This window comes from Wyeomyia smithii, chromosome 2, assembly GCF_029784165.1.
Source record: "Wyeomyia smithii strain HCP4-BCI-WySm-NY-G18 chromosome 2, ASM2978416v1, whole genome shotgun sequence".
In the NCBI taxonomy this organism is placed as follows: Eukaryota; Metazoa; Arthropoda; class Insecta; order Diptera; family Culicidae; genus Wyeomyia; species Wyeomyia smithii.
Window position 1 is genome coordinate 223,269,491 of NC_073695.1, and position 25,463 is coordinate 223,294,953.

A 25,463-nucleotide genomic window follows, 5' to 3' on the forward strand; every position below is an offset into this window, starting at 1 on the left:
TCCTAATGCCATTTTAAAATCCAAGATGGCGACTTACGGTTTCTGAAAAATAGCCTGAAGTGACCAAATACCACCCAACATGTGTATCACCGGATCCAGAATGATGCAAGTAGCTAAAAATTGACCTCAGACACCAGTTTGAATTGATAAATGGCAACTTCTGGGAAACAGCCGAAAATAACCGAATACTACTACATATGGATATTTCCGTAATCGAAATGATGTATAGAAGCCAGGCATTGACCCTGGACACCATTTTGAATTCGAAGATGACTACTTTCAGTTTCTAAAAAAAGGAAAATAACTGAAATGCATTCAATATATTTCCGGAATAGAGGTGATGTACAAAAGCCAAAAGTCGAGGATGTTGTCATTCCGATAAAACCAATCATTTCAAATGATATGAACAAATCGCAAGGAATCAATGAATTTAAAATGTTTGAAATTATTAAATTGAACACTAAAATAGGCGAGACGAAGTTTGCCGGGTCAGCTAGTACTCAATAAAAGTAATGCAACAAACAATCATATGTAGTTCAACGTCAACCTTGTGGTCGTGGCTTGGCATACAATCCTTGAGATTGTTCTTTTAAAACATCCAAAATCTGTCTAGTTTCTTGCTCTCAAATAAACCACATTTGATTGTAGAAAAAAAAGAAAGCTAGATTTTTTGGTAAACATTTTTGTTTAAAGATGGGATTTGCTATTAAGAGATTTTTTAGAAAATGTTCTCTATATCGAAAACTTTTGTACTCAAAAGGAATATATTTATTTGAAAATTATTAGAAAATGCATGAAAAAAAAATACCATCCAGATGATGACTTAAAAATGTTAAGTAAAAAGGCATTTTAATCAATTTGAGTTCACTTTCTTTTAAACCAACAATGAGCGCTATTGCTCTGATGATTTAAAAAAACTTGTCTTTGATTTAAATTGTATCATTAGCGCCCTGGTGAGTTATTATTGTTACCGTCTTTATTATCATTCGAATATTGTTTAATTTTTTTAGTAATTTGTCATATGTTTTGAATTCCGGGCTCTTGTATTTTGCATCTTCAACATGTCGGCTTATTAATTGGCTTGAATAAAAATTGCAACTCAGTTTGTTTCAATTTTTTTTTTCAATTTAATATTCAAAATATTCGAGTTCGTAAGTTTGTTTATTTTGTTGAAATAAAAACTAGTCTTCCAATGTCACCCTTTTGCACTACTATCCTACGACTATAATTAGCTTTTCTCTTGGAATTCGGTGTTGAACTAACTTTTAATCGGTTAGAAACTTACGGAATAGTATGAATATAACAGCAGAGTTGTGTGCAAAGCCACGACCGCAAGGTTTAGGTAGAATACTTTTACAAGAAAGATAACCCGGCTGCTTGCGTGTCAGTCATTTTTTCTAGTAAATAAACGTTGACTAATCAGATCAATCGAGCTTTGCGCTTCAACAAGGATTGACCATTTTCAATAATATAGTAAGTTGCTTGTCATGGTTGGGGCTTGACAATTTTTAAATTTTGAGATGAGATTTTTTTGGATGTCGTGCTCTTGACTGAACGAAAAGATAATTCAGTTCGTTCTGAGACACGGAGATAAAGTAAAATTTATAACTTTTACAAATTTAAAAATGTGAATGAACTCATTAGAAAATATTAACTCTTCAATCGAGTTTTTATTTCATCTTGAAAAGGACAATTTGTTATTCATTTTAGTATCGGATAAGATGCCGATCATATCTTTGCGTTATCACTGACAGTGTATTCACACTATATATATATATATATAAATATTCCTTGTGATAAAATAAACAGTGAAAAGCTGATTCAACACTCAAAACTAGACGGCTCACGTGTTGTCACGTCGCTATACGCTGCCATTGGTATCCACTGTCCCTGCATCAGCTGGCCCAGCTGCTATCGTTGCTGAAATCCGCTGCAACCAGTGCGCTATCCATTGCTACGCCACAGCTGTGGCCGCTTTCCGCCGTCGCTGGTATCCACTGCACTGCTAGAGCTGCTGCTAAGGGAGGACGACTGCTGTTGTCGCTGTCTAGAACTATTATGAGCGGCTTCGGCTGCAACAGGCTCTTATATAGGCCAGATAGCATGTTTTAAATTGCAAGTTATATGATTCTGTCGACCGTGCTTGGGAAGCAATCATATAACGACTAATCAGAGGTCGAATTTTTCGTTTTGACAAGACTTGATTATTTTCAATAGTACAATAGTGGGAATAATAAAATTACAATTATCTTCTTTTGGGAAGAATCTTAGAAGTTTTTCCAATCTATTGCTGCAAGAACGAAAAAAATCCATCGAAAACTAACCGATTGGACATATTTTTCACTTTTTTCGGTTTTAGATTTTCATTTCACATCCCTATGTTCCTGAGAGAAGTATTCTACTTCAAAACTGCAAATCAAATATGAGATTTTCGTGAACATCAGCATTAATAGTTAAAGCTTTTAGTCTTTGCCAACAAGTCGTTGCCGAGCAAGGCTGCTTTGACTGGGAATCTATTTCTTATAGCAGGCACCAAGACAGACTAGAGGTAACTAGTTTGGTCTTTACAATATAAGCATAGTAGCGTTTATTTGGTTGTATGTAGTTGGTATTTGGTTCTATTACAGGTACTCATAGGTTATTTTATTACCAATAGACGAATGTATTAAATTTTTTTCTAATAACTTTCCTCGATAAATTTATTATCTTTCTAATCATCTATAAGCGAAACCAGACAGGTTTCTGAACACCTTACGGATTAAAAATTATAAGAGATTAGAATTTTGTTATCAAATGCGATCAATTAGAATCGGAACAGGATTATGTTTCAACGCAGCTTTTTGATTTTCAATTCCTAGGACCAACAAGTGAACAAAAGGGGACGTCACCCACCTGCGAGTTTTCTCCTAAACTTGAAACGTTAAACGCTTCTACCAAATGCCTTAATTTGGGCTATAACTATGTGTTGTATGTTTGGCTCACAGCAATATTTGAATGCCGTTTGTGCGTGTTGTTGCATCTGGCATAGGCAAATTATAGGGCGCCGGCATAATTAAACCATGCTCAAAACAGTCTATTTTGGTTGGATTTAAAGTTTCGCTTCACGCGTGTGGTTCAGTTGTAGATAGTAAATTGAGTTTGCTGCAACCGCCAGTAATCGAAAAAACCTTTGACGCGCTCGTAATTGAAAAGTACAGCATTGGGGAAACGAAGTTCAATTAAATGAACCAGACAGACAGGTGCCTCGCTCAATCCGGCTCATATTTAACCGCAAATTGCTTTGGAAAATGATCCTCTCCGATTTTTTTTTATTCGGTGCGCTAAAGATTCCATTTAATATTGGTAAGTCAAAATGCACTACCAATCGCGTCTATTAAAACAGTTTAAGGCAATTGTGGTCAGGAGCATAATAAATCTTCACCTTGCAGCGCAATGCGTATATGCAAATGCCAGTGGAGTAAAGCAATATAGCTGGATTGTGTTTAACTTGTGATTCGAAATGCAGTTATGCGGTCTGTATAGGGTCAACCGCCATCGACTGCCGGGCCAGTTCGGTGCAATTAAAGTGTATATGTAGGAAGGCATATTCGCGACTTGCTATGCTTGGAAAACTGGAACACGCTTCACCTGCGAAGAAGGAGCAACTTAATAATTTTAAAATTGCCTCTACTCGGTAGTACAGGTAGCGATCGGTTGAGTAATCTGGCAATATTGATCAAAACGTATCATGCCTCGGACTTTGAAAAGAGTAATTTCCCAAACAATGAGTTGGATTCGTCACAGTTAAAACCCGAAATACACCTAGTTAAACTTGACAATGAACCCTTCAGAAAAGACTTGACCATACGCACTCGAAGATAACCTCCTGAGATTTAATTTCGAACTCGAACTCAACCGATCGTTGATGCCATACTTCGCGAAAAACCTGCTCTTTCAACCACAACACTATAGAGTACTTGTGCGTTCTACTAGCAATTACCGGTAGCCTATTGCACTGTTAGTCATTAAATTTCGATTACTCATGAATCTCTCGCAGTTGAATGACTCGGCGTCCTTGTCAAGAAAATAATGGTTTCTTTCTAGACTTTTGTCATCACCGACAGCATATATGGACACCCATAAATATGTCCGTAACGAAAAGAGTAAATCAACAGGCCATCATTCAGCGGATGCGGTTGTGGCTGCATTCTTGTCTTTTTTTTTGCTGCGAGAAATAAACTGTCCCCGTGAGATCGGCAGTAGCAATATAAATGGTAATTTCAAAAGTTATTAATTAGTTAACAGCGTTTTGGTGGTAAACAACTTCTCATTTATAGTGATTTGAATGGAACGATTCATGTCGTTCTTGATTTATGAGAGAATATAAACAGTTTATTTCACAGTGAACGGTTATTTTTGAGTATAGAACATTCGAGTTTTGTGATCGAAATTACAACGAAAACATACATTTTTGCGGGGTGGAAGCTACATTTTTGTACTTTGTAATACACAATTAGAAGAGATACTGTGCATGGTTCTGAACACTCTCATTTAATAAAGTTTTCAATCACGAAATAATATTTAGGCATCATTCTAAAATCTATTATTGCTAATTCCGGTTCGATTAAATAACATGGAAATGTGAATATTCATAAGTTAAGCTGGCAATATGGTTCCGACAAAGATATGAATAATGTTGCATTCGTAGAATTTATTGTTTAGTAGATACTTCTCGAATCAGTTTATCAATCTTTATATTGCATAATATTGGAAATAAAATCGTTCGTGTCAACAATATTCTCAAATTTCTCGGTCCTAATTCATAGTTACAATTAAAATGATATTTAAATTATTTCCATACAACTTTCAGTAAATGTAGTTACATGCCAAATTTACAAAACAAAAAATTAGAATTCATTTTAATCAGAGTTTCAACATTTTTATTGGAATATATTCATTTGTTACAGATCAAAAATCGAACTGAAACGTCGAGAATGATATTTTCAATCATGTTCAAGAAAAATAATGTGTAAAAACAGGATATTTCAAAACTGATTCGCGATGTCAATACCTATGTAACGATTGGACAACAACAAGCCAGGTGGACTGAGGGAGTGTAAGTTTTATAAAACTTACTTATTGTATCAATAGCACACTCAGCTGTTCATGATGTCCCCATCGAAGTTTATTTCAATTGCTCAAATTCACACCAAAACAAATGCTCAAATTCAGTATTCATATTTGTCGCTCATAGGACCATCGTCAATTAATACTTACTTACCCTCCTGATGCAACTTCCCTCGGGATTTCACCTGTGCCACAATGACACACCAACGCACTCCGTCCACGGCAGCGTGTTTCCAATTTCTTGAGCGACCCACACTTCCGAGATCTTGCTTCACTTGGGCCAAACACCTAGTCATGTACCGGCCGGGTTCGAGACGAACACCTGTTCTGCGGGATATTTGCCCCCTGGCATTGTACCCTTTCAGATTAAGCGACTTTCTGGACACTGGATGGAAAAGTGAAAGTGGGGACTTAACATTCGCGAAACTTTTAGAGGATTTGTCGCAGAAAGAAGATTTGGTTCGTTGTCGATCGCCCATCCACAAAATCGGCTTGATAACTTTCCACAGACCTTTGTGCTAGCGTCAAGAGAAGGCGAAACATATTCTGGTTACGTGATTTTCTCACAATCCAATTTGTCGCCCTTCTTGTATATTGAACATATTACTCTCTCCCTCCCAGCTGGTCTCGAGGTACGATGGTGGCCTAACAAGTAGGATCGTAGCGCTAGCCACGCAATTGTCCTGTACACTTAACAGTTGGCTGCGAAGTCTGTGTATAATAAACAGAAGGTCGAGTTCCGAATCGAAATGTAGCACCAAGGATTTGCTTTGCTTTTACTCCCTCCTTCCACTTCTCCGGTATATGTTCGGTATCTCAGATCCTGACTATCAGTTGGTGCTGACAGGAAGCCACGACAGGATATGATCCGCTGGTTCGTAGTTCTTGAGCTGCTGATAACGTCCTTAACTTCATTTATCGTGAGGGGCAGCATGTCTCCCTCACCCACTGTGCCGACGAAGTCGTTTCTCCTTTCGTCTTGGTCCTCTTCCTCTGCGCCACTCAGGTTGTCATTTAAGTGCTGCTTTCCCCTGTCGATTACCTCACGTTCATCCGCCAAGATTCCACAATCTTTATCTCGACACATTTCAGCTTGTGGCACCAAGCCTACACGGGATGCGTTTAGTTTCTTGTAGAATCTACGTGTTTCCCAAAAACGAAACAGCTGCTCCATTTTCTCACACTCCAGCTCTTCTATGCGGCGCTTTTTGTCCCAGAAAAGATGGGTCTGCTGTCTTCGTTTCTGTTTCTATCGGCTCACGTTATGACGGGTTCTTTACTGCAGCATCAATGCCCGCACTGCATTTTTCTCGTCTAGGATCGTCTGACACTCTTCTTCTCGTCAAACCCAGTAGTAGAGATGGTCGGGTTTGGCTTTTTTCAAACCCGTACCCGACCCGTACCCGATTTTTTTTTCGGTTGAAACCCCAGCCCGACCCGAACCCGAAACTTTTTTCTTCGATCAAACCCGAACCCGAAAATTTTATTTGTGTGGAACCCGAACCCGAAACTCTAAAACCCGAACCCGACTCGAAGTTTTTTTTGGGGGTTGACTTTGTGTACCAATTTGAGGCTGCCCTGAAGCTTTAAGCTTCGAATGGTGTTGGAATGTTAGTGATTTTTACTGTTGCATGAAATAGACAACATAATCTTATAAAAGTACTTGTTTTATATAGTCGGGTTTCTGGTTTTAAGACCTAAACCCGACATTTTCAAACCCGACCCCGACCCGAACCCGAATTTTTTTTCCCACCAAACCCGAACTCGACACCTTCGAAAATTTTCAAACCCGAACCCGACGGGTACGGGTCGGGTTCGGGTTTGAAAACCCGAAACCCAACCATCTCTCCCCATTAGCACCATCCGCTGTGCTGTTAATGGCTGCATTTACATTACTCCAGTGTCCTGTAGAGGGACTTCGATAAATTCTCCCAGATTCGGTAACACTGCCTCAAAGCTTTGCACGTACTCAGTGACGACTTCAGGGAGCTTAAGTCGCTCCAGGTTTTATCGACGTTAGTGTCACGATAGGTTCGGGCGTCGATAATATCCGAGGAGTGCTTTCCGTCAATGGATCCATTCGCGATTCGGTCTGTTGTGGTTACCTTCAGGTGTACCTATATGGGAGGGTATGTTGGAAGTAGGTACTACGATATGTTCTTGGAGGGCGTTCGTGAGTCGGTGTGCGCTGAACTTCCAAATAACCGATGTAAAAGCCTCATCCTGCCGGACCTGAGCGTTGAGATCTCCTATGACGTTTTTGCGTCATTTTTGAGGCAGCCAATATATGCAAGATCCGGATGCGCGTACAAGGCGTCCTTATCGTCATGGTTTTTTTTCCTAGATGAGGAATCTGCACGTTATTGATGCTAACTTCGCAGAAACGGCCGCTTATCCACTACTTGCACATTCTGTTGTCGATTAGCCATCACCCAATCACGCGCTTCTTTCTTTTACCCTTGTGTGTTGCCGCTGCTCTGGTAGATAGTATAACCTACTCAATACGTATGTACCGCAAAACTCCTGCATCGCTAAGATGTCGAACTTGCGGAATACTCCCAAGAAATTAAGAGACTTGCAGTTCCATGATCCGAGTTTCCAATCGTTAGTCCTTTTTAGTCACCTGGATCTATGCTGCTTGTCCGGTCCGTATTTACGTTGTTTGCTTCCTGTATTGATGATTTTTACGACTAGCTTTTAAGGCCTGCACCAACCCCCTGTCTCACCGGAGGACCATCGTGACAGCGCCCGACCCGACCACAAATCTTTTCTAACAACTTGAACGACGTGGTGTTCTCATCGTAGAAATACGTAGAAATCCGTACAATCTACGGTTTTCTACGTATTTAAACGAAATTCCCCACATGCCTGGTTTTCGCTGGAAATGATAGAGAAGATCTCGTTTTGCACGATGTCCTTCGGTTTATACAACAACATTCTGCACTTTCTCATCCCACCGTCTATCCACTTCGTGTACCATCGTACGGAGAGTTGTGAGAATGGTATGATTAGTTTTCTCATTTTGTCTATCTGTACATGGTGCTCCCATGGCTACTACTAGAACAACATCATAATCTTCGGAATATTGCTTAAATATTCTGAATGCAGAATCATGATTTGTTATGACACGAGATAGTACTCCGAGCACACTGGACATGCGCTTTGAAATTGTAATCACAGGCTTCACCTACAACTTCTCAAATCGCCGAGCATTTCGTGCGGATCTTAAAAAATCATCCTTCCAAATACTTTCTAAGTCTCCACGTTTGCCGCTACAGTCAACAGCTCCAGTGCGTTACTGTGGTAGACAGCCTCAGTTTGAGATATACACCAGGCCTCCTATCAAACTCTACTAACATCTTTTTAATGCTTCTTGCTCATAGACTTAAAGACAGCGTACGATTCAGTTTGGAGAAATGAGTTATGGCGAATTTGGCTCGAACATGGTTTCCTAACAGCACTGACTGATACTTGCCAAACTTGACGGCTTCACATCAAGTGTCAGGGTAGCCGGTGAAATATTGGATGCTTTCGTAACGTTGGTGTGAAGGGTTTACAAACTTCTTTTGAACGTCGCATTGAAAAATGCTACACGAAACTCTGCTAAAACAAAGCACATGATGACTGGTAGAGAGCGTGGTAGCCTGTGGTAGAGTTAAAGGTTAGTGACGTAGGGTAAAAGGAACAGTGTAAAAATGGATTCGAAAGTAATATTAAAACCCAAAATGTGGGAAAGTTGAACTGCAGCGTAGAATATCAATATGTATTAAGAAAAAAGTCAATGAACTTGTCAAACCGTCAAGATGCACTTGACCCGTGCAAAATGACAGAATAGAATGAATTAAAAAACTTAAAATCACTTAGTAACAAACTAAGAACCATTTACCGGTCTAAGGCCGAATGAATTAGAAATGTCTAGCTTCTTCTGTCTTGGGCAGCCGGTCTCCAATCACCTCGTACACCAGCAGATCGTGCATATTATCTACCGATTGCGAGGCCTACCGCGGACTCGACGGCCTCTTCCTGGTTCTCTGCTGAATATAGTTTTGGCGGATCTCTCGTCAGGCATTCTGGCCACAAGTCCAGTCCATTGAAACCTTTCCTGCTGTATTACCTTCACTAAATCAGCATGTTTGTATACCTGATACAACTCGTGATTCATGCGTCTGCATCACACACATCCATTTTCCAGTTTTCCGCCAAGCATCGATCGCAGAACTTTACGCTCAAAAACTCTGAGCACTCGTCAATCGGCGTCCATGCTTCATGTCCGTAAAGGACAACCGGGAGGATTAGCTTTCTATACGGCGCTAGTTTAGTGCGAGTTTGCAAACTACGAAAGCCCTGTTCGCAGCTGCAACTCGTCGTTTCACTTCGCGGCTTATACCGTTATCACATGTCCAAAGCGTACCAAGATAAACGAGATCTTCTACTACTTCAAATCGTTCTCCACCAATCTCCACTTCAGCACCAACACCACCGGAACTGCCGCTGCCAGTTACCATGAACTTTGTTTTGGCAGAGTTAATGCTGAGTCCCAATCTCGCCGCTTCCCACTCAAAAGGCCTTCTCTACGGCCCAATCAACCGTAGAAATCATTATCGTCCGGAAAATCAAGGAGCACGTTTCTTTGCATGTTTGCTCTTCGTACTTCGTACGGAGAGCGCATCCCCCTTCTTCAGTCCATCTAACGTTACAAACGCGACTGATGTTTCGCCAGCTATCCGCACGCATGATTTCGATCCCGCCAGCGTCATACGACTCAGCCCAATTATTTTCGTCGGGAAACCGTGTTCCAGCATTATCCAGCATTGCCACAGCTCATTGCTTTTCACTGAGTCGTATGTCGCCTTAAAATCTACAAACAGCTGGTGAGTCTGTAAGATATACTCCCGGAACATATCGACGATCCGTCGCAGGGTGAAAATTTGATCCCTCGTAGAAAGCCTCTGTCGAAAACCAGCCTGGTGTTCGCCGACGAAGGATTCCGTTAACGGTCGCAATCTAAAGAACATGATACGGGTGAGCACCGTGTATACGGAGTTGAGCAACGTCATGCCTCGATAGTTGCAACAATCCAGTCGACGGCCCTTCTTGTAGATTGGGCATATGAGGCCTACTAACCTGTGCGAAATTTCAGCACGTTCGACAACTGTGCGCGAGTCTTACAAACGACAAGAGAATAGTCAGAGTCAATGTTTGGTCCCCGAAAAGACCTAACATCAGTAACATCCGAAAAGTGCTAACCGTCAATCAGTACGGGTCGATCTAGGAGCAAGTTTTTCTGGATGCCTCCAGGTGTGTTGCCGAATATTCTAATATGGAAAATAGGAGCTCCACGTGGCCATTCCTCTGGCCGCGGCGAAGATTACACAGTGCAACAATTTTTTTGCCTTGGCTTCTATGTATGATTTTTCGATGAAGTTTGATGCGAAAATAAATTTCCCAGAGTTTGAACATATTTCAACTCAAGGGACAACAATGGCGCCATTTCGAATTTTTGAAAAACCGGTAATTTTTGATGTTTTTTCGACGCCATTTTGTTTAAAGACCAAATATTAAAATTCTAAGAGTTTGTCCACATATCAGCATCTTCTTACCCATCTTTAAAAAAAACAGTTTTTGTCCGATTTAAGATCTGATTTTTTTTTCAAAAGATGGGTAAAAAGATGCTAATATGTGGACAAACTCTTAGAATTTTGATATTTGGTCTTAAAACAAAATGGCGTCGAAAAAACATAAAAAATTACCGGTTTCCTAAAAATTCAAAATGGCGCCATTGTTGCCCCTTAAGTTGAAATATGTTCAAACTCGGAGGAATTTAGTTTTCCATAAAAATACACATAAAAAATATATATAGAAGCCAAAGCAGAAAAAAAGTCAATTTTTGGTGCACTGTGTTATCAGCCTCAGACCGTTTTTTTTGGTTGACGAGTGGATGCTATGACTTCCAATGACAGGACGGAAGGATTCCTCCCTCCCAACCTGCGCGTTTGTATCTCCGATGACAAATTTTACGTCATTATTTGGGCACTCGTCATAGGTTCGTTCCAGCTTTTCATAGATTTTATCTTCGACGTTATCGGATTTGTCGTTTATCGGTGCATAGGTGTTCATCAAACAGTCCTTCACGGGCCTCCACCGGTTGACTCTTGTTTTCTGATTTGCCAACACTACGGAATCGACGCCCCGTTCCGCTGCTTTGCCGCCACTGTAGTAAAAAAGCAAAGCCTCCGTTTCGGAACAAGACCTTCTGTTTTTTCATACACAGACTTCACAGCCGACTGTTTAGTGTACAGTATAATTGCGGGGCTAGCGCTACGATCCTCCTATTGACACACATTAACAGTCTCTCCCAAGCTGAGACTCGGACCTGAGACGACTGGCTTGTTAGGCCAACATCGTACCTCGAGAACATCTCAGAGGTCGCCACTGTAGTAAGTACCACATTTACTACAGTAACTACAGTGCATGCAATAGGGTCTACTGCACAGATTTCCCTTCCTCCGAAATTTGACCACCGAAACTCCTTTGATTTTGACTCCCTGCCGCTGTAGTTCTCAAGCAAGCGTTCATTGAGAAATCGGACGTTCCAAGTACACAATTTCCAATCCTTTACCGTTTTCTGTTTCCGTGTTCGCAGCCAAGGTCTTTGCGATTGTACCGTTCCGTATTTCTAGTTTCGTTGTTCGTGGTTAGGAGAGGTTTCGGTATGCTACCTTACCAGGGTCGCGATACATCCTGCTTATGGGACTCCATTTCGTATTTCGTATCTCGGTCTGCACCTCGTGGAGAAATATGATTTGCTGGACAGAGGTGAGTGACCACATTGGGGTGTCAAGTTACACATGCCCAGTCATTTGCCAACCGAAAAAAAAATTGAAAACAATTATAGCTAAATTATGTTCAATTCACATCCGTTTCATACGGCACAAATATATGTTGATATGTTCATTAGTACATTTGTATGTCTATTGATATTGATTTTTAAATCAAAATTGTAGAATATAAAAATCATTTTGGATTTGGTCGAAACTTTGCACTTATAGGATGTAGGATGTGTTTGCACATGGGCTAAGGATGTATTTTTTATGAATCAGACGAATTATTGAAAATAGTTAATGCGAGGGAAGAGTGTTCAAGAAAAATTGAGCGTGCAGATTAACGTTAGGTTATATGCGTAGAAGAGTTTTTCCATCAAATGTGGCCATATTTGACCCCTGAGAATTTAAAACAAGGAACATAGATAGCAGCCTGTATATGAAGTTTTATTTGAATCAAAAATGTTTCTTTTGGAATTTTGCATTTCTATTCTGTTTTTTCCAGAGTATTTAAAATTGTTATGAAATCAGTTTGGTTTTGGGCCATGTATTTCAAAATTTGGTGCCAAGAATCTACAATCGGTAAACAAAAATTTTAAAAATGGTAGGAATACTACGGCATACAAAATTCATTGTGAATTCCATACAGTTTTTAAAGAGAAAAACAAACTTTAGAGGCATCAAAAGTACAAGCAATGAATGCCTATAGAGTTAAAGATAAAAGTATTGCCGGCAGAAGTTAGCCAATATAAGAAAAACTTTTGCTCAATTTTTCAAGAGTAGGTATAACGGAGGAAAAAAACTGCTTAAAATTGTATAAAAGTAGAAATACAGTAGTGAGACATAAGCGAAACAACATCAACAAGTCTGTGTTGCAATCAAAATTATTATTTATTGTCTTACTAATTATTTTTTATAACAAAATTTTTTTTCAAGGTTGTCTTTTGTGACGTTGATCGATTGTATTATGATCATTCAATATAACTCGATATCACACACTATTGCGAATGCTTAGCACACAAACCGAAACATAATTTGGCATTTTATGCAACTAGTTACACTCAACTGTCGAGGCCGTCCCGTTATATGAACCGGTTGTGTGTATCATAAATTCACTATAAGAAAGCACGATTCCGTTGCATCATTACTACGTGAGAAATTTAGCCTTTACTGGTCGTGTGCCGCTGACCAAATTCACGACAAGCGTAAAATAAAACTAGCCGTAGAAATCAGCCATGAACTTGAACTTGCCGATTCCGGAGACTGCTCTGCAAGGCGGCCCTCGCAACCAAACTACGGAAAGAGGTAAATGATGGGAAACATAAGTGAAATAATTGGCTTGCATAAGCTGGTATCATAAAGCCCTATGCCTTACCCGCGGGGGGTATCGAGAGTGGCGGGAGGTTTCGCTTAGTTCGAACCATGTCGCTACCTAGTGACGATGACGGTGTGATATTCCACCGTTCAGCTGGCTTGCATCTTAAGGGACATTGGCCGAGTTCAGGTTTGCTTTGGAGGCGCCACATCATCTGCTATTTGCTCAGTCCACACTGTAGACATTATGATCATGAATGAATCAACAATGATGTGCTATGCAGGCGCTGGGTGGCGGCGGAGCATGGCACAAAATCCGGTTGTTAGCCGGACGTTTACACCCGAAAGCGTTCACCGAAAGTGAAATGAATCAATATTGGTGGGTACTAGTGAGAGGCACTTTGGAACGTTTTAGGCCCCAATTCAGAAAGGCAAACAAGAAGAAAAAAATAAACGTTTCGTTTGAGTCATGCATACATTTGTTCAGTTCCGACCTGGGAGAAATAATGTGATGTTTACAGTGAAACAAATGATGGCCATGAAAGAAGCGACTCTTTTTATAAAGGAAAGACTGTTGCACGCTGACTTTGGTCGAACACGTTGAGTTTTAGCACACTGTGCACGGTTATTCGAAGGGTGTCCTCGGGATCGCATTTGCACAGACATTTGTCGGTGTTTTCCCCAAGAGGTGTCTGCGAAATGTCTGAGTAACTGAGTTGTATTCTGCACACGATGACGACATTGTTGTTGATAAACGTGTTTTCTTTCGCCAGCCTCACCGGACCTTCGCTCAGTTGATGTCGGAGTTCAAGTGACAGAAGCAGCTTTTTCTGGAAGCGAAGGGTCATGTGTTGTTCCGGAAGTGATAGTGTTGAAGACAGTACCCGAGAGACATAGTGGATAATGAGTGCTGCCGCAAGTGTACGGAAAATTTCTACCTATGGTATCACTTTTCTGTTGGTGCTTCACGCGGTAATAACTCTGAGCGTGGATGTGACGGATCAAACAACGTCACTGGATACCGGGTCGATGCGTGATATGTTTCACACTTTCCGAGAATGGATGTTCAACTTTGTTGGCCGTACGGGCATGCGCACACGTGGTTACTTTCTGCAGGACAAGATACCGGACGATTTACCGTTCCCGTGCAATATTTCGCTGGGTCGAAGCGATCGGCCGCCGAAGAGTGTTCACAAACTGCGACCAGGTGAGTCAAAAGTTGAATCATTTTTAAGGACTCGGGAATAACTAGGCAATTATGAATAATAAGGTAAACAGCTGTATATAATTTATAAAGGCGTTGAAGTCGTAAAATTCAGTAATACCGGCATTACCAAAACACTTATATTCAAGGAAGCGAAATGGCATTATGATAAGATTACAAGTTAGAAATATACAACAAATCATCAAAAATTTTAAATTTCGCTGCAACTCAACTCAATTTTCACATGTAAATTTGGTGCTAATAAAATGATAACAAACGACTGAAAACCTGGATTTAAGTCTTAAGCCATCAGTAAAGTACTTTGCAAAATTTAAAAAATGCTTGAATTAAATAAAAATTTAGGGCAGAATATAAAGTTGTAGAATATGAGATTTAAAGGTAGTTGAAAATAATCGACAATAACACTGAACAACACAAATTTTTCCCTAGAGCTTGAACTGGAAAAAATGAAAGATTATAGCATTTTAACCATTCGTGTGAATTTTGGTGCCCCTAGCCATTATCACTTTTTCAAAGATTAAAATGAGCTTTCCCGTAAGCACACGTCGAAGTGACGAACCCAGCGAACAATTACCCTGCAGCATTTCGGTGCGCTTCTGCACTGGCTAGAGGCTCCAAATTTCACAGAAATGATTGATAGCTATAATTTTTCTAAAGAAACTATTTTGCTTTTGTCGACTGTGTAATATTTGCAAAAACAAAATACACTGGAGTATTTTTTTTTGCGAGGAACGTATGCAAGATAAAAAAACACCCAAATACAAAAATTTTCGTTCACTAATCCATGTTAGGTGAACTCTATGGAAAATCAATTTTAATTTGGAAACAAATAAATTCTGTAAAATTTAAAATAAGGAGAATAGTAAATTAATTGTTATATAAAATCAACCAGCTGGCGCCATCTATTGACAAACAGTGAGAACTTGGCTGCACACCTATTAGATAGATGTACGCGGCGTTAGCCGGCATAAATGATTTCAATGTTTTGAATTATTTCCTATATTTTACTACTCACTTAACCCTCTAGTGCCCAAATTAGTTATTAGACGTACGTCGAAAAAATCACTATGAAGCTTTATAAACATTTTTTGAGTTCTTGTATAGCTTTCCAGATGTTCAATTGAAGACCGTCTAAAGGCGGCGAGCTTTCCCACACGAAAGGACATTACGCCCAATAAGTACACCACAGAGCTTACTGCAGTGACTTTTAAGGGCGTCTCTTGAGCATTTACCAAATTAAGCGAGCATCTTGGAGGGAAAGTAGATTGCGTTTTTTGAATCGGTCGAGTTTGCTTTGCAAAAACCTTTTAACCCTCTAGTGCCCAAATTGAATTTCAGACGGACTTCGAAAAAATTACTTTGAAACTTTATAAACATTTTTTAAGTTAATATTGAAGCTTTTCAGAGGTTCAACTGAAGACCGTCTAAAGGCGACACTGGGTACTAGAGGATTAATAATAAATTATTTATAATAAATTCCACTAAATATCTCGAAAATAGAACATTTTTCAAATTGAAAATCATAGAGAGCATCACTCTCACACTCCGCATCACATTTTTCTATGAATTGTCACTGTTGTATTATCGCATCAGTGCATACTGCAGTGTACTTCTGTGTATTCTTTCTAGAGTAATTCACCACTCTCGTTTCACTCTTCTATGGTGTGAGCAGCAAGTGATTTTTTGTGAGTGGCTAAGGCACGCACGAAGCAGAAGAAAGAAGTGTGGTGCAAAATATTGCTGCACCCAGCGCTCAGGCTGGAGAAGAAGTGCGTGAATGTTAACTCCGTTCTTTGCACATATTGAGAAAAATAACAAGCTTGGATGTAGGTACCATAGGCCTAGTGAGGCAGTATGACAAACCTTTTTATTCTTTTTTGTTAGGGAATTAGAATTACGTTGTCCATTGATGTGAATTTTTGTAATATATCCCAGTCAATGACCTCATTGTAAACAACGCTTATTGTAAACAACGCTGGCTTGGGCCAATTAAAAAAAAAGGAAGGCGAAGTTATTTTTTCAAGTCCTATGTTATCCATATCTTCAAGGAAGTTGCTTCGTTCACTGGTGTACTACACATGCTTTAATGTATTTAGTTATTATTTTCACCGTATTATAAACCGTTTATAAATTGAGATTTCAGAGATACAAAACTTTTTCTAAAAAGACTTTTTGAATGCAGCTTTCCATATGTTCAACTCTAATGCTTAAAACATGGCTGTTCCAAATTTATAAAGACGCGGTGAATCAAGATGAACATTTACTAATGATACATTGATTAGTATTCAGTATTACAATATTAATGAAAAAAGAGTTTTTAAAGGCTTTTTTATTGGAGTTGTAACTCGAAAAGGTGCGGATGAATCCAAGCTTCCATGAAGCCATCCGATAGAGTATCTTTCTGACTAACAGAAAATTACACTAGGTTATTTGTTGTTTCGGAAACATGGCCAGCTTAAGTTATAAGCCAGCGTTTCCGTTTCTATGCCCAACATACAGACTGAGACCTGGGACCAAATCGAGAAAAGGACGGAGATATGAAATTTTCAAGTCCATGGTTGTTTTTTTATTACTGCTGTCCTCCATATGCTTCCTTTAATAGGCTTAGTTTCAATTTCCACCGTAAAGAGGGCGTCACACCTAATTTTTTAGCGTGACTTGCTAGATGAATTTGTTTTCTGCAAAGCTGTATAAAATTTTATTTTAATAGTTTATTGAATATCCCGAGCAGGAGAAAATATCATTATAATATCACAACCAGATATTGAAAATACACCTCATTATGATCTTAATATGGTTAACATAGTTGGTAAAATAACAAAAAATAATACCAAAACATTGTTCCTTCCACTAAATGAACAACAATGCTTGATATTTCAATAACAAACCAATAATTTGCATCAAAAATCACGAAAATGTCCGATTCAGATATTTTCATCTTATTGAACACTCAATGCATACCTAATATATTATAAATAATCAATAACAAACAATTTTCACTTTAACAACTACTTTTAATGAGATATTTTAAAATCAACTCAAATATATCATTGAAGGCATAGCGAGATATGAAATCAAAATTTTATGATATTTTCATATGCATTTTCGAAACGTGAATATATTTCGAATAACACGATAAGTCCTCATTGCTAAACATGTTATAAATGAGTTATGATTTTGTTATGCTCTCCTGCCCGGGATGCAAATAGTGGCTACGTATCGAAGCAAAGAGAGATATATGGGAATACTAGAGCTGCCAAAAAAAGAGTTCACCGTCGCACAGTGTGTTCAAATCGAGAAACAGACGGCAAAACTATTTTTTCAAGTCCTATCTTATCCATATATTCTAGAAAGTTGCTTCGTTTTGTAACAAAATTCTGCACAACTTTGCAGAAGAACAGTTTTGTAACAAAATTCTGCACAACTTTGCAGAAGAAACTGTTCGTCTAGCAAGTCACGTTCAAAAGTTAGGTGTGGCGCCCTCTATATGGTGAGAATTGTAGCGGTTTGCATTGAAGCATATAAAGGACAACAGTAAAAGAAACAACTTTCTAGAAGATAATGATAACATTGGACTCCAAAATTTCCTATTTCCGTCCGTTTCTAGACTTAGCATTGTGGTGTCTGTTCGTTGGGCATAGAAACGGAAACGTAGTGTACGCGCCGGCCTTTGTGCTATAAAGAGCGCACAAATGCATGTAAAAATCGGAAACTTCAGTTGGCCATATATTCAAAACTACAAATAACCCACTGTAGTTTTGTGTTTTTCTGTTAGTCGGAAAGGTACTCTATCGAATGGCTTCATAGAAGCTTGGATTCGTTTGCGCCTTTTCGAGTTTTAACTTAAATAAAAAAGCCTTAAAAAACACTTTTTTCCAGTTTTTATTTATGAATACTGTATAAAACAACCAATATATCGCTAGAAATTGTTCATCTTGATTTACCACGTCACTCTCAATTTTATACAGTCATGTTTTAGGCCTTAGAGTTGAACATATGGATGAAAAACTGCTTTTAAAAAGCCTTTATAGAAAACGTCTTGTAGCTCTGAAATCTCAATTTCTAGAATTTTGAGGTATTCAGCAAACAGTTTTGTAATAAAATTCTACACAATTTTGCAGAAGAAACTATTCGTCTAACAAGTCACGTTTAAAAGTTAGGTATGGCGCCCTCTATACGGCGAAATTTGTAACTTATTCCATTAAAGCATATGAAGGACAGCAGTAAACGAAGCAACTTTCTAGAACATATGGATAAGATAGGACTTGAAAATATAGTTTTGCCGTCCGTTTCTCGATTTGGACACACTGTGCGTCGGTAGAAGCGAGAAGCGAAGCGAAAGCCTGCCAGGAAAAAGTTGCGCGGGAATAGTCAACAATATTAGAAGCAGGAACTTTCCTACACCGAATAACGACAAGGACAGCAAACCCTTTACTGATAAACAGACGGGTTCAATCAAGTGGAGAGAACACACCAGACACTGCTGGACGGTGAGGATGGAGAAGAGTGAGAGAATTGACGGACGAGCTGTATAGCCACCAACACAGGCGGAGTTAAAAAAAGGCAAAGCTGCAGAAATGGATAGTATCCTGACCGAACTGCTGAAATCAAGAGGCGGTTCAATGCAATTCACTGGATCATTTTATAGTTCTGGGTGGATAAACGAATGTCTAACGACTTTTTTTCGAGGTGGTGGAAAATCTGCTATCATACACCTGAGATGATAACTCTGAAAGTGAGGTTGAACTAGTTAGATCCGATCCATCAAAACCCTCAGTCTCCAGTCCTAGTATCGTATGCTTCCTAGAACTACCGTGTGCTATTAATTGGAGGAGCCGGTTTTTGTGTTTGATGCACCCCCTTTTTAGCAGGAGACAAGAATTTAGCTCACTCCGGCACTTCGATGGGCATCCCCATCCGGGAAGTAGTCGCGCTAACCGCTGTCCAGAGGGCCTCATCCGCGCACATTTTACCTACCAAAAATCCAGGGTGGTGTCCGATCCGCACACCGCCATATCGAATCCCGCTTGCGCGAAACGAGGACATATTCAGATCATGTGCTCTACGGTTTCTTCCGTATTTGAGCACTCGGGGCTCCGGAGAGAATAGCATTCACCGTAGACCTTCCCGAAACCGAACTGAAAGATCATATTCACCTTCCGAGAATCTCGCAAGTCTATTGGGGATAATCCTCTCAAGCACCTCATCCACTATGTCTAGCGGACATTCTGGTCTATATGCCTATATCGACTTGAACCACTATTACGCGGCTCAGCAACTGCTATACCAAGCAGTAACTAAGTCGTTGTCAGACATCGCCATCGCGGTAACTGGATTTCGGACGGGTACGATATGGCGGCAATATGGACGACAAGTAGGTACTCGGTTCAGGAGGTAGTGTCAACCTCAAACGAAGGATTCGCGGTTGTCAAGGTGCTCCGCCTCGTTGGTCTACCGAGCAGTTCGCAAGGATCGACCGAGCCACCGTGGAGCTGATCGGTCTATCACCGTTGGTGGTGGCGGGCGACTTCAACGCATGGGCAACCGAGTGGGGAAGTCGACGCACAAACCAGAGGGAGGAGGCTTTGGCAAAGCTCAACATAGATCTGGCCAACGTCGGCATGAAGAGCACCTTCGGTAGAAACGGCGCAGAGTCGATCATCGATGTGACGTTCTGTAGTCCAGAACTGATCACCAACTGGAGGGTGGACGATGGCACTCATAGCGACCACCTGGTGACCTGTTATAGTGTAGACCGTGAAACGAGACAGCATGCGGCGAATAGAATAGAAACTCCAGCTTCCCACGGGTGAAGGATATCACACTTTAATGCGGAGGTATTTGCGGAAGTGATCAAACGAGAGCACGAGACGAGCAGAATTCGTCGCCCGGACGCTGATCAACTTGTTGCTATACTTTCGCGGGCGTGTGACGCCACCATGCCTAGGAACCGCCATGGAAGGCCACCAGTCTACTGGTGGACCGACGCGATAGCGGACCTCCTTCACGCGAGAAGAAGGACTCAACGTGCGCGAACCAACGAAGAAAGGGAAGATCATCGAGCGGCACTCAGTTCCGCAAAAACGGCGCTTAAGATATGATGGTGACGGCTAAGACCAAGGGTGCGGTGGCGCCCGCAGAAAAATCACTAGCGATGTTAGAGCGGATCATGTCTAAATCCTTGGCCTCCGACTGGCCAGTTACTTCACCGACGTTACAGTATCTCAAACTTAGAACAGAGGTGGTCGGCCAACCTGCCGAACACCCAATATATGAGTGACGACGTTAGCCATGCCGAGGCAGAGGAGGCGGAAATGGTTACGAATGAGGAACTCATCGTGATCGCCAACTCCCTGAAGGTGAGCAAGGCACCGGGCTTGGATGGGATTCCGAATCTGGCTGCGAAGCTGGCCATCAAAGAGGCCCCTGGACTATTTCGGGAAGTCATGCAGAAGTGCCGGGGTGATTGTACATTCCCAGAGAGATGGAAGCGACAGAAGCTGGTCTTAATGTCCAGCGTATAAGATGGGGCATTCGCTATTGCGCAATCGTCACATTTAACGTGAAAAATGCGTTCAATGGTGTTAGCTGGGATTCCATAGCCCACTCGCTTAGTTTCCGCTGTTTTTGTACAAAATTCTGGAACATTATTTCCAGAATCGTGTGCTGGTTTACAGCACAGATGAGGGTCAAAATGTGTCCTAATTACCGCAGGGGTTCCTGGGCCCGGTACTGTTTTTTTTTTTAATTTAAAGGTGGCGGGAAAATCTGCAAATAGACACCTGAGAAGAGAACTCAGGGTGTGGGGATGAGACTAGGGGACAGATGCTGGGGTAGTTACACTCCCTCAGGCACCTACTGATCCCTGTCTCGACCCACTAAAACCCCTCCAGTCTCTAGCCCTGGTCTTCCCGGAACGACGGTTAAGTATTACGTCGGGGAGTGGCTTTTGTGCGTAATGCACACTCTTTACTCTTTTAACCTCCTAGCTAACTACCTGGAGACTGGTAATTAGCTACCACTGGCGTGTTGGTGGTTGACCCGCCACACACGTTGCAGCTCCAGGACAATCTGAGAGGCGGCCGCACAGACCGCGTTCCAGATGTCCGGGTCGTCGCACATCCCCCGGACTAGATTGTCCGGAGTAGTGCCAGGCCCGCTCACAGCCATGATGTCGCTCCTCGCTCTTACGAAACGGGGGCATACGAAGAAGACATGCTCAGCAGTCTCCTCCTCCTCCACGCACTCGGACACATGGGGGACTCCGCGTGTCCGAACCTGTGCAGATATTGCCTGAAACAACCATGGCTTGACAGGATTTGTATCAGGTGGAAGTTCACTTCACCATGTCGTCTCCCGACCCAGCCGGGTATCTCCGGTATGAGTCGGTGGGTCCATCTGCCCTTTGTGGAGTTGGACCATTCCCGCTGCCAGCGGAGCATCGAGAATGACCTTCTGGTACCTCGTATGCCCCTTGTGTCACGTTGGTCGAAACACTCTCTGTCCTCCTTGATGGCGATGCTGATAGGCATCATGCCGGACAAGACACAGATTGCATCGTATGACACCGTACGATACGCACTCGCAACTCTCAGGCACATGAGCCTGTAGGTACTTTCCAGTGTACCACGGTAACTGTTAGTACCTAGCGCTCTGGACCACACTGGCCTACCATACCCAAGTAAGGACGAAAACTAGCTGGCAAGAAGTCTCCACTTGCTGCCATAAACCGCTGAGCTATTGGACATCATACGAGATAGTGCTTCAATAGCCGTTGAGGCCCTCTTACAGGCATAGTCGACGTGACTCCCGAACGTGAGCTTGTCGTCCACCATAACCCCCAAGAGCTTCAGGGATCGCTTCGAGGTGATGGTGCAGTCTCCGACTCTGACCACCGCCTGTTGCTCCGATTTACGGTTGTTCACAACCGTGACCTCCGTCTTATGATGCGCGAGCTCCTGTTTCCTGGAGCGCATCTAATCCTCGACCTTGCGTATACAGCGCGCGGCCGTCAACTCGACCTCCTCGATAGACTCGCCGTAAACCTCCAGCGTTATGTCGTCTGCAAAGCCGACGATCACAACCCCTACAGGGAACTTGAGTTTCAACACTCCGTCATACATGACATTCCACAACACCGGGCCCAGGATAGAACCTTGCGGAACTTCTGCGATAATTGGGACGCACTTCTGACCCTCCTCCGTGCCGTAAACAAGTACTCGATATTCGGCCATTCTCAAATGTTTTCCAGAAACCGGATGCAATCGTTTTTGATTTCATAATGTCCTGTGGGGTCCGAACTTTGGGTACCATTCTGGTTTTAAAAATACCCATAGCAGGTCAACACCTATGGTTACACCTCAAAAACGATAATATTCAAATCGAAGGAAACCGTGTTTTTCTTCAGAGCTGTAATTTTTCATCGTATATATGTTTTTAATTTTAATGAAATCGCGATTTAAAGAGAGCCATATTCAATTTTGAGGGCACATAAGGTCAAAATACCCAAAGATGGCGAGTGCTAGTCATTTAAAGTTCAGGCACGGCGCAACAAATTTGGGGGTTTTCAAGCTCTAGTAAAGTGAAGCGCTTTGGAAATATAAATTAGAGAGTAAAACTTAATTATTAAAAATTCACAAAGATGAAAACAAGTATATTTTCCAGGAATAAACAAGATGAAATGATGCTGTCTCATCAACGTCACCAAACTAGCAAAAAATTTCTGAAAACAATAATTTCAATGTCCTCTCTTTTCAGGTGACATCAGCGTGATTGCCGCGATGGGGGACTCGCTGACGGCCGCCAGCGGGGCAGCATCTGACAGCATGCTAGGTCTGTACATGGAAAACCGAGGCCTTGCCTGGTGCATCGGAGGCCAATGGAATTGGCGAAACGTAACAACGCTGCCGAATATTCTGAAAGAGTTCAATCCAAAGGTGGGTATATGATCGTAACGCGAAACTTTATTTCGTAACTGTACTGGGTAGTTTTTTTTGTTTTGTTTTCGACTTGCACGTCCGATTTGACGTCAATATTTTATTATTGTTTGTTTGTGAGTGGCAGTAATAAAGTTTTAATGATACGATCATGGTAATTGGTATTCCGGTTGTACTGTTAACACTCTCCGAATTAATGGAGCACGTTCGTTTAGTTCGTGGTGAAATAATTATTTGGAGCAGTAATCGGAGTCACGATTTATGTAATCATCGTAAGTAATCATCTGCTTTAATATTTTCAGCTGGTCGGTTACTCCCTAGGGGATGCATATCCCTTCCATCGGGAAACGCAGTTCAATATGGCTGAAATTGGAGCCGTTTCGTACGATATGCCCTTCATGGCACGTGCACTAGTCAGACGAATCCGGTCCGATCCTCGGGTTGATTTCAAGCGGGACTGGAAACTGGTCACCATCAGTATCGGCGGGAACGATATCTGCTCGTTCGTGTGCACCATGCAGCACCCGGACGACCTGCCGGAAAAGCACCGGTTGCGAATGATCAAGGCGTTGCAGTACCTGCGGGATAATATGCCACGGACTTTCGTCAACGTCGTGTCGATTCCGTCGGTGGAAACGGTCGTGTCGATTAGTCCGAAACCGGGCATCTGCCATACGTTGCATCATGGGGAATGCTCCTGCTGGGTCGGGAAGCTGTACAATCAGACTGATTCGTCAAGGGCGAGGTAAATGACAAGATGTTCCCTAGAAATTAAAATAAAACAGACAAACATACTTGCAGATGGCGGAGAATACAAGAGGAGATGGTGAAGGTTGAGATGGAAGTTGTCAAAATGGACGAGTTCCGACGATTGGATGAGTTTGCAGTGGTTCATCAGCCGTGGTCAACAAATATAACGGTAATTTTTCTACACTCAATGTTCTTATGTATCACATTCCTGGTCAATGCTTTCATCAAATCTGTATTGGCACAAAGCCAATTTGTTACGCAAATAGACAATTGTCCGAAATGGATTATCGCGCTAATCTTACCCACTCTTTTCGCTCACAGTTGAAAATGAACGGCCGAAGCGTGGACTACTCGTTGCTAGCGTACGATTGTTTCCACATGAGCCAGAAAGGAAACGCGTAAGTGGACCGATCTAGCGTATAATCCTTACAAATTGTGTATTGTATTTACATCTCATTTGCCCGGCAGGTACGCTGGCACGGCGTTGTGGAATAATATGCTGCAACCGGTGGGTAGCAAAACCACCAACTGGAAACCGCTGTTCGAGAACTTTAAATGCCCGACTGCGAAGGCACCCTACCTGTTTACCTATGATAATAGCTAACCAACTGCCAAAAAGAACGCGGAGCGTTATTCCGTTTAAGATAATTTATTTAGGCATTGTTTTTCTGATGCTAATTCAAATAGTTTGTAGAACACATTTTCAACTGATTGAACGATTTCAATTAAATCGGTAGGTTAGGTAACAGCTCGTAATGTGTTAATTACGTTAAGGATACCATTTTAGTGAGCATTTTTGTTCGGCAAACATATCCATCACAATCCATTCAGTCTAGTCTATCGAGAAGTAAGTTCACCTGCTCCAGAGAAAACCGAATGACTTTAATTGATAATTGTTAACAATTACGAAACCCTGCGGGCATGCCTCATTGAGTTCGAGTCCGTCGTCCGTCGGCCAGGTTGCTATCCCGTTCGCCTCGTTGATCTCGATTTTAGTTCAGGCCCTCCATAGAGTGCAGCAGCAATGCATGGGTTGTCTTGGCACGAACAGAGCGACAGACAGAGCGCGCGGGCAGCGTGAAAAAAGGCAACTCTTGAAAATGCAGATTTGCTGTCACCGATAATGCATTTCTATTTGCTCAGTTGGGCAATGTATGCGCGTGCTCGTGTGTAATGGCCTATAACGCCAGCTCTATCCGCGTATGCAAAGTACGCTCTGGGAAAATCGTAAGAATGCCTGGCTCAATGTTTTAGATGTTGGCCTAGTAAACGACGCCGGAGCGCATTTGTTTACTGACCGGAGCGTGTAAA

At 41.6% G+C, this 25,463-nt stretch overlaps 1 protein-coding gene across 5 annotated transcripts in view; it reads left to right on the forward strand.

The window, feature by feature from the left end:
• The window catches only part of LOC129723330 (phospholipase B1, membrane-associated-like), a 40,431-nt gene extending 15,510 nt beyond the window's left edge, over nt 1-24,921 (forward strand). For 4 of the 5 annotated variants that reach the window (XM_055677505.1, XM_055677504.1, XM_055677506.1 and 1 more), the window contains exons 2-7: nt 14,015-14,448; nt 23,224-23,402; nt 23,705-24,147; nt 24,204-24,321; nt 24,474-24,550; nt 24,621-24,921. In XM_055677505.1, coding sequence (XP_055533480.1) covers nt 14,145-14,448; nt 23,224-23,402; nt 23,705-24,147; nt 24,204-24,321; nt 24,474-24,550; nt 24,621-24,756 — 1,257 coding nt within the window. In that variant the 5' untranslated portion in view covers nt 14,015-14,144 and the 3' untranslated portion in view covers nt 24,757-24,921. Of the gene's footprint in view, nt 1-14,014; nt 14,449-22,940; nt 23,166-23,223; nt 23,403-23,704; nt 24,148-24,203; nt 24,322-24,473; nt 24,551-24,620 lie in introns of those variants that run through there. The other variant, XM_055677508.1, reaches the window with a different exon arrangement.
• Nucleotides 24,922-25,463: the final 542 nt, after the last annotated feature.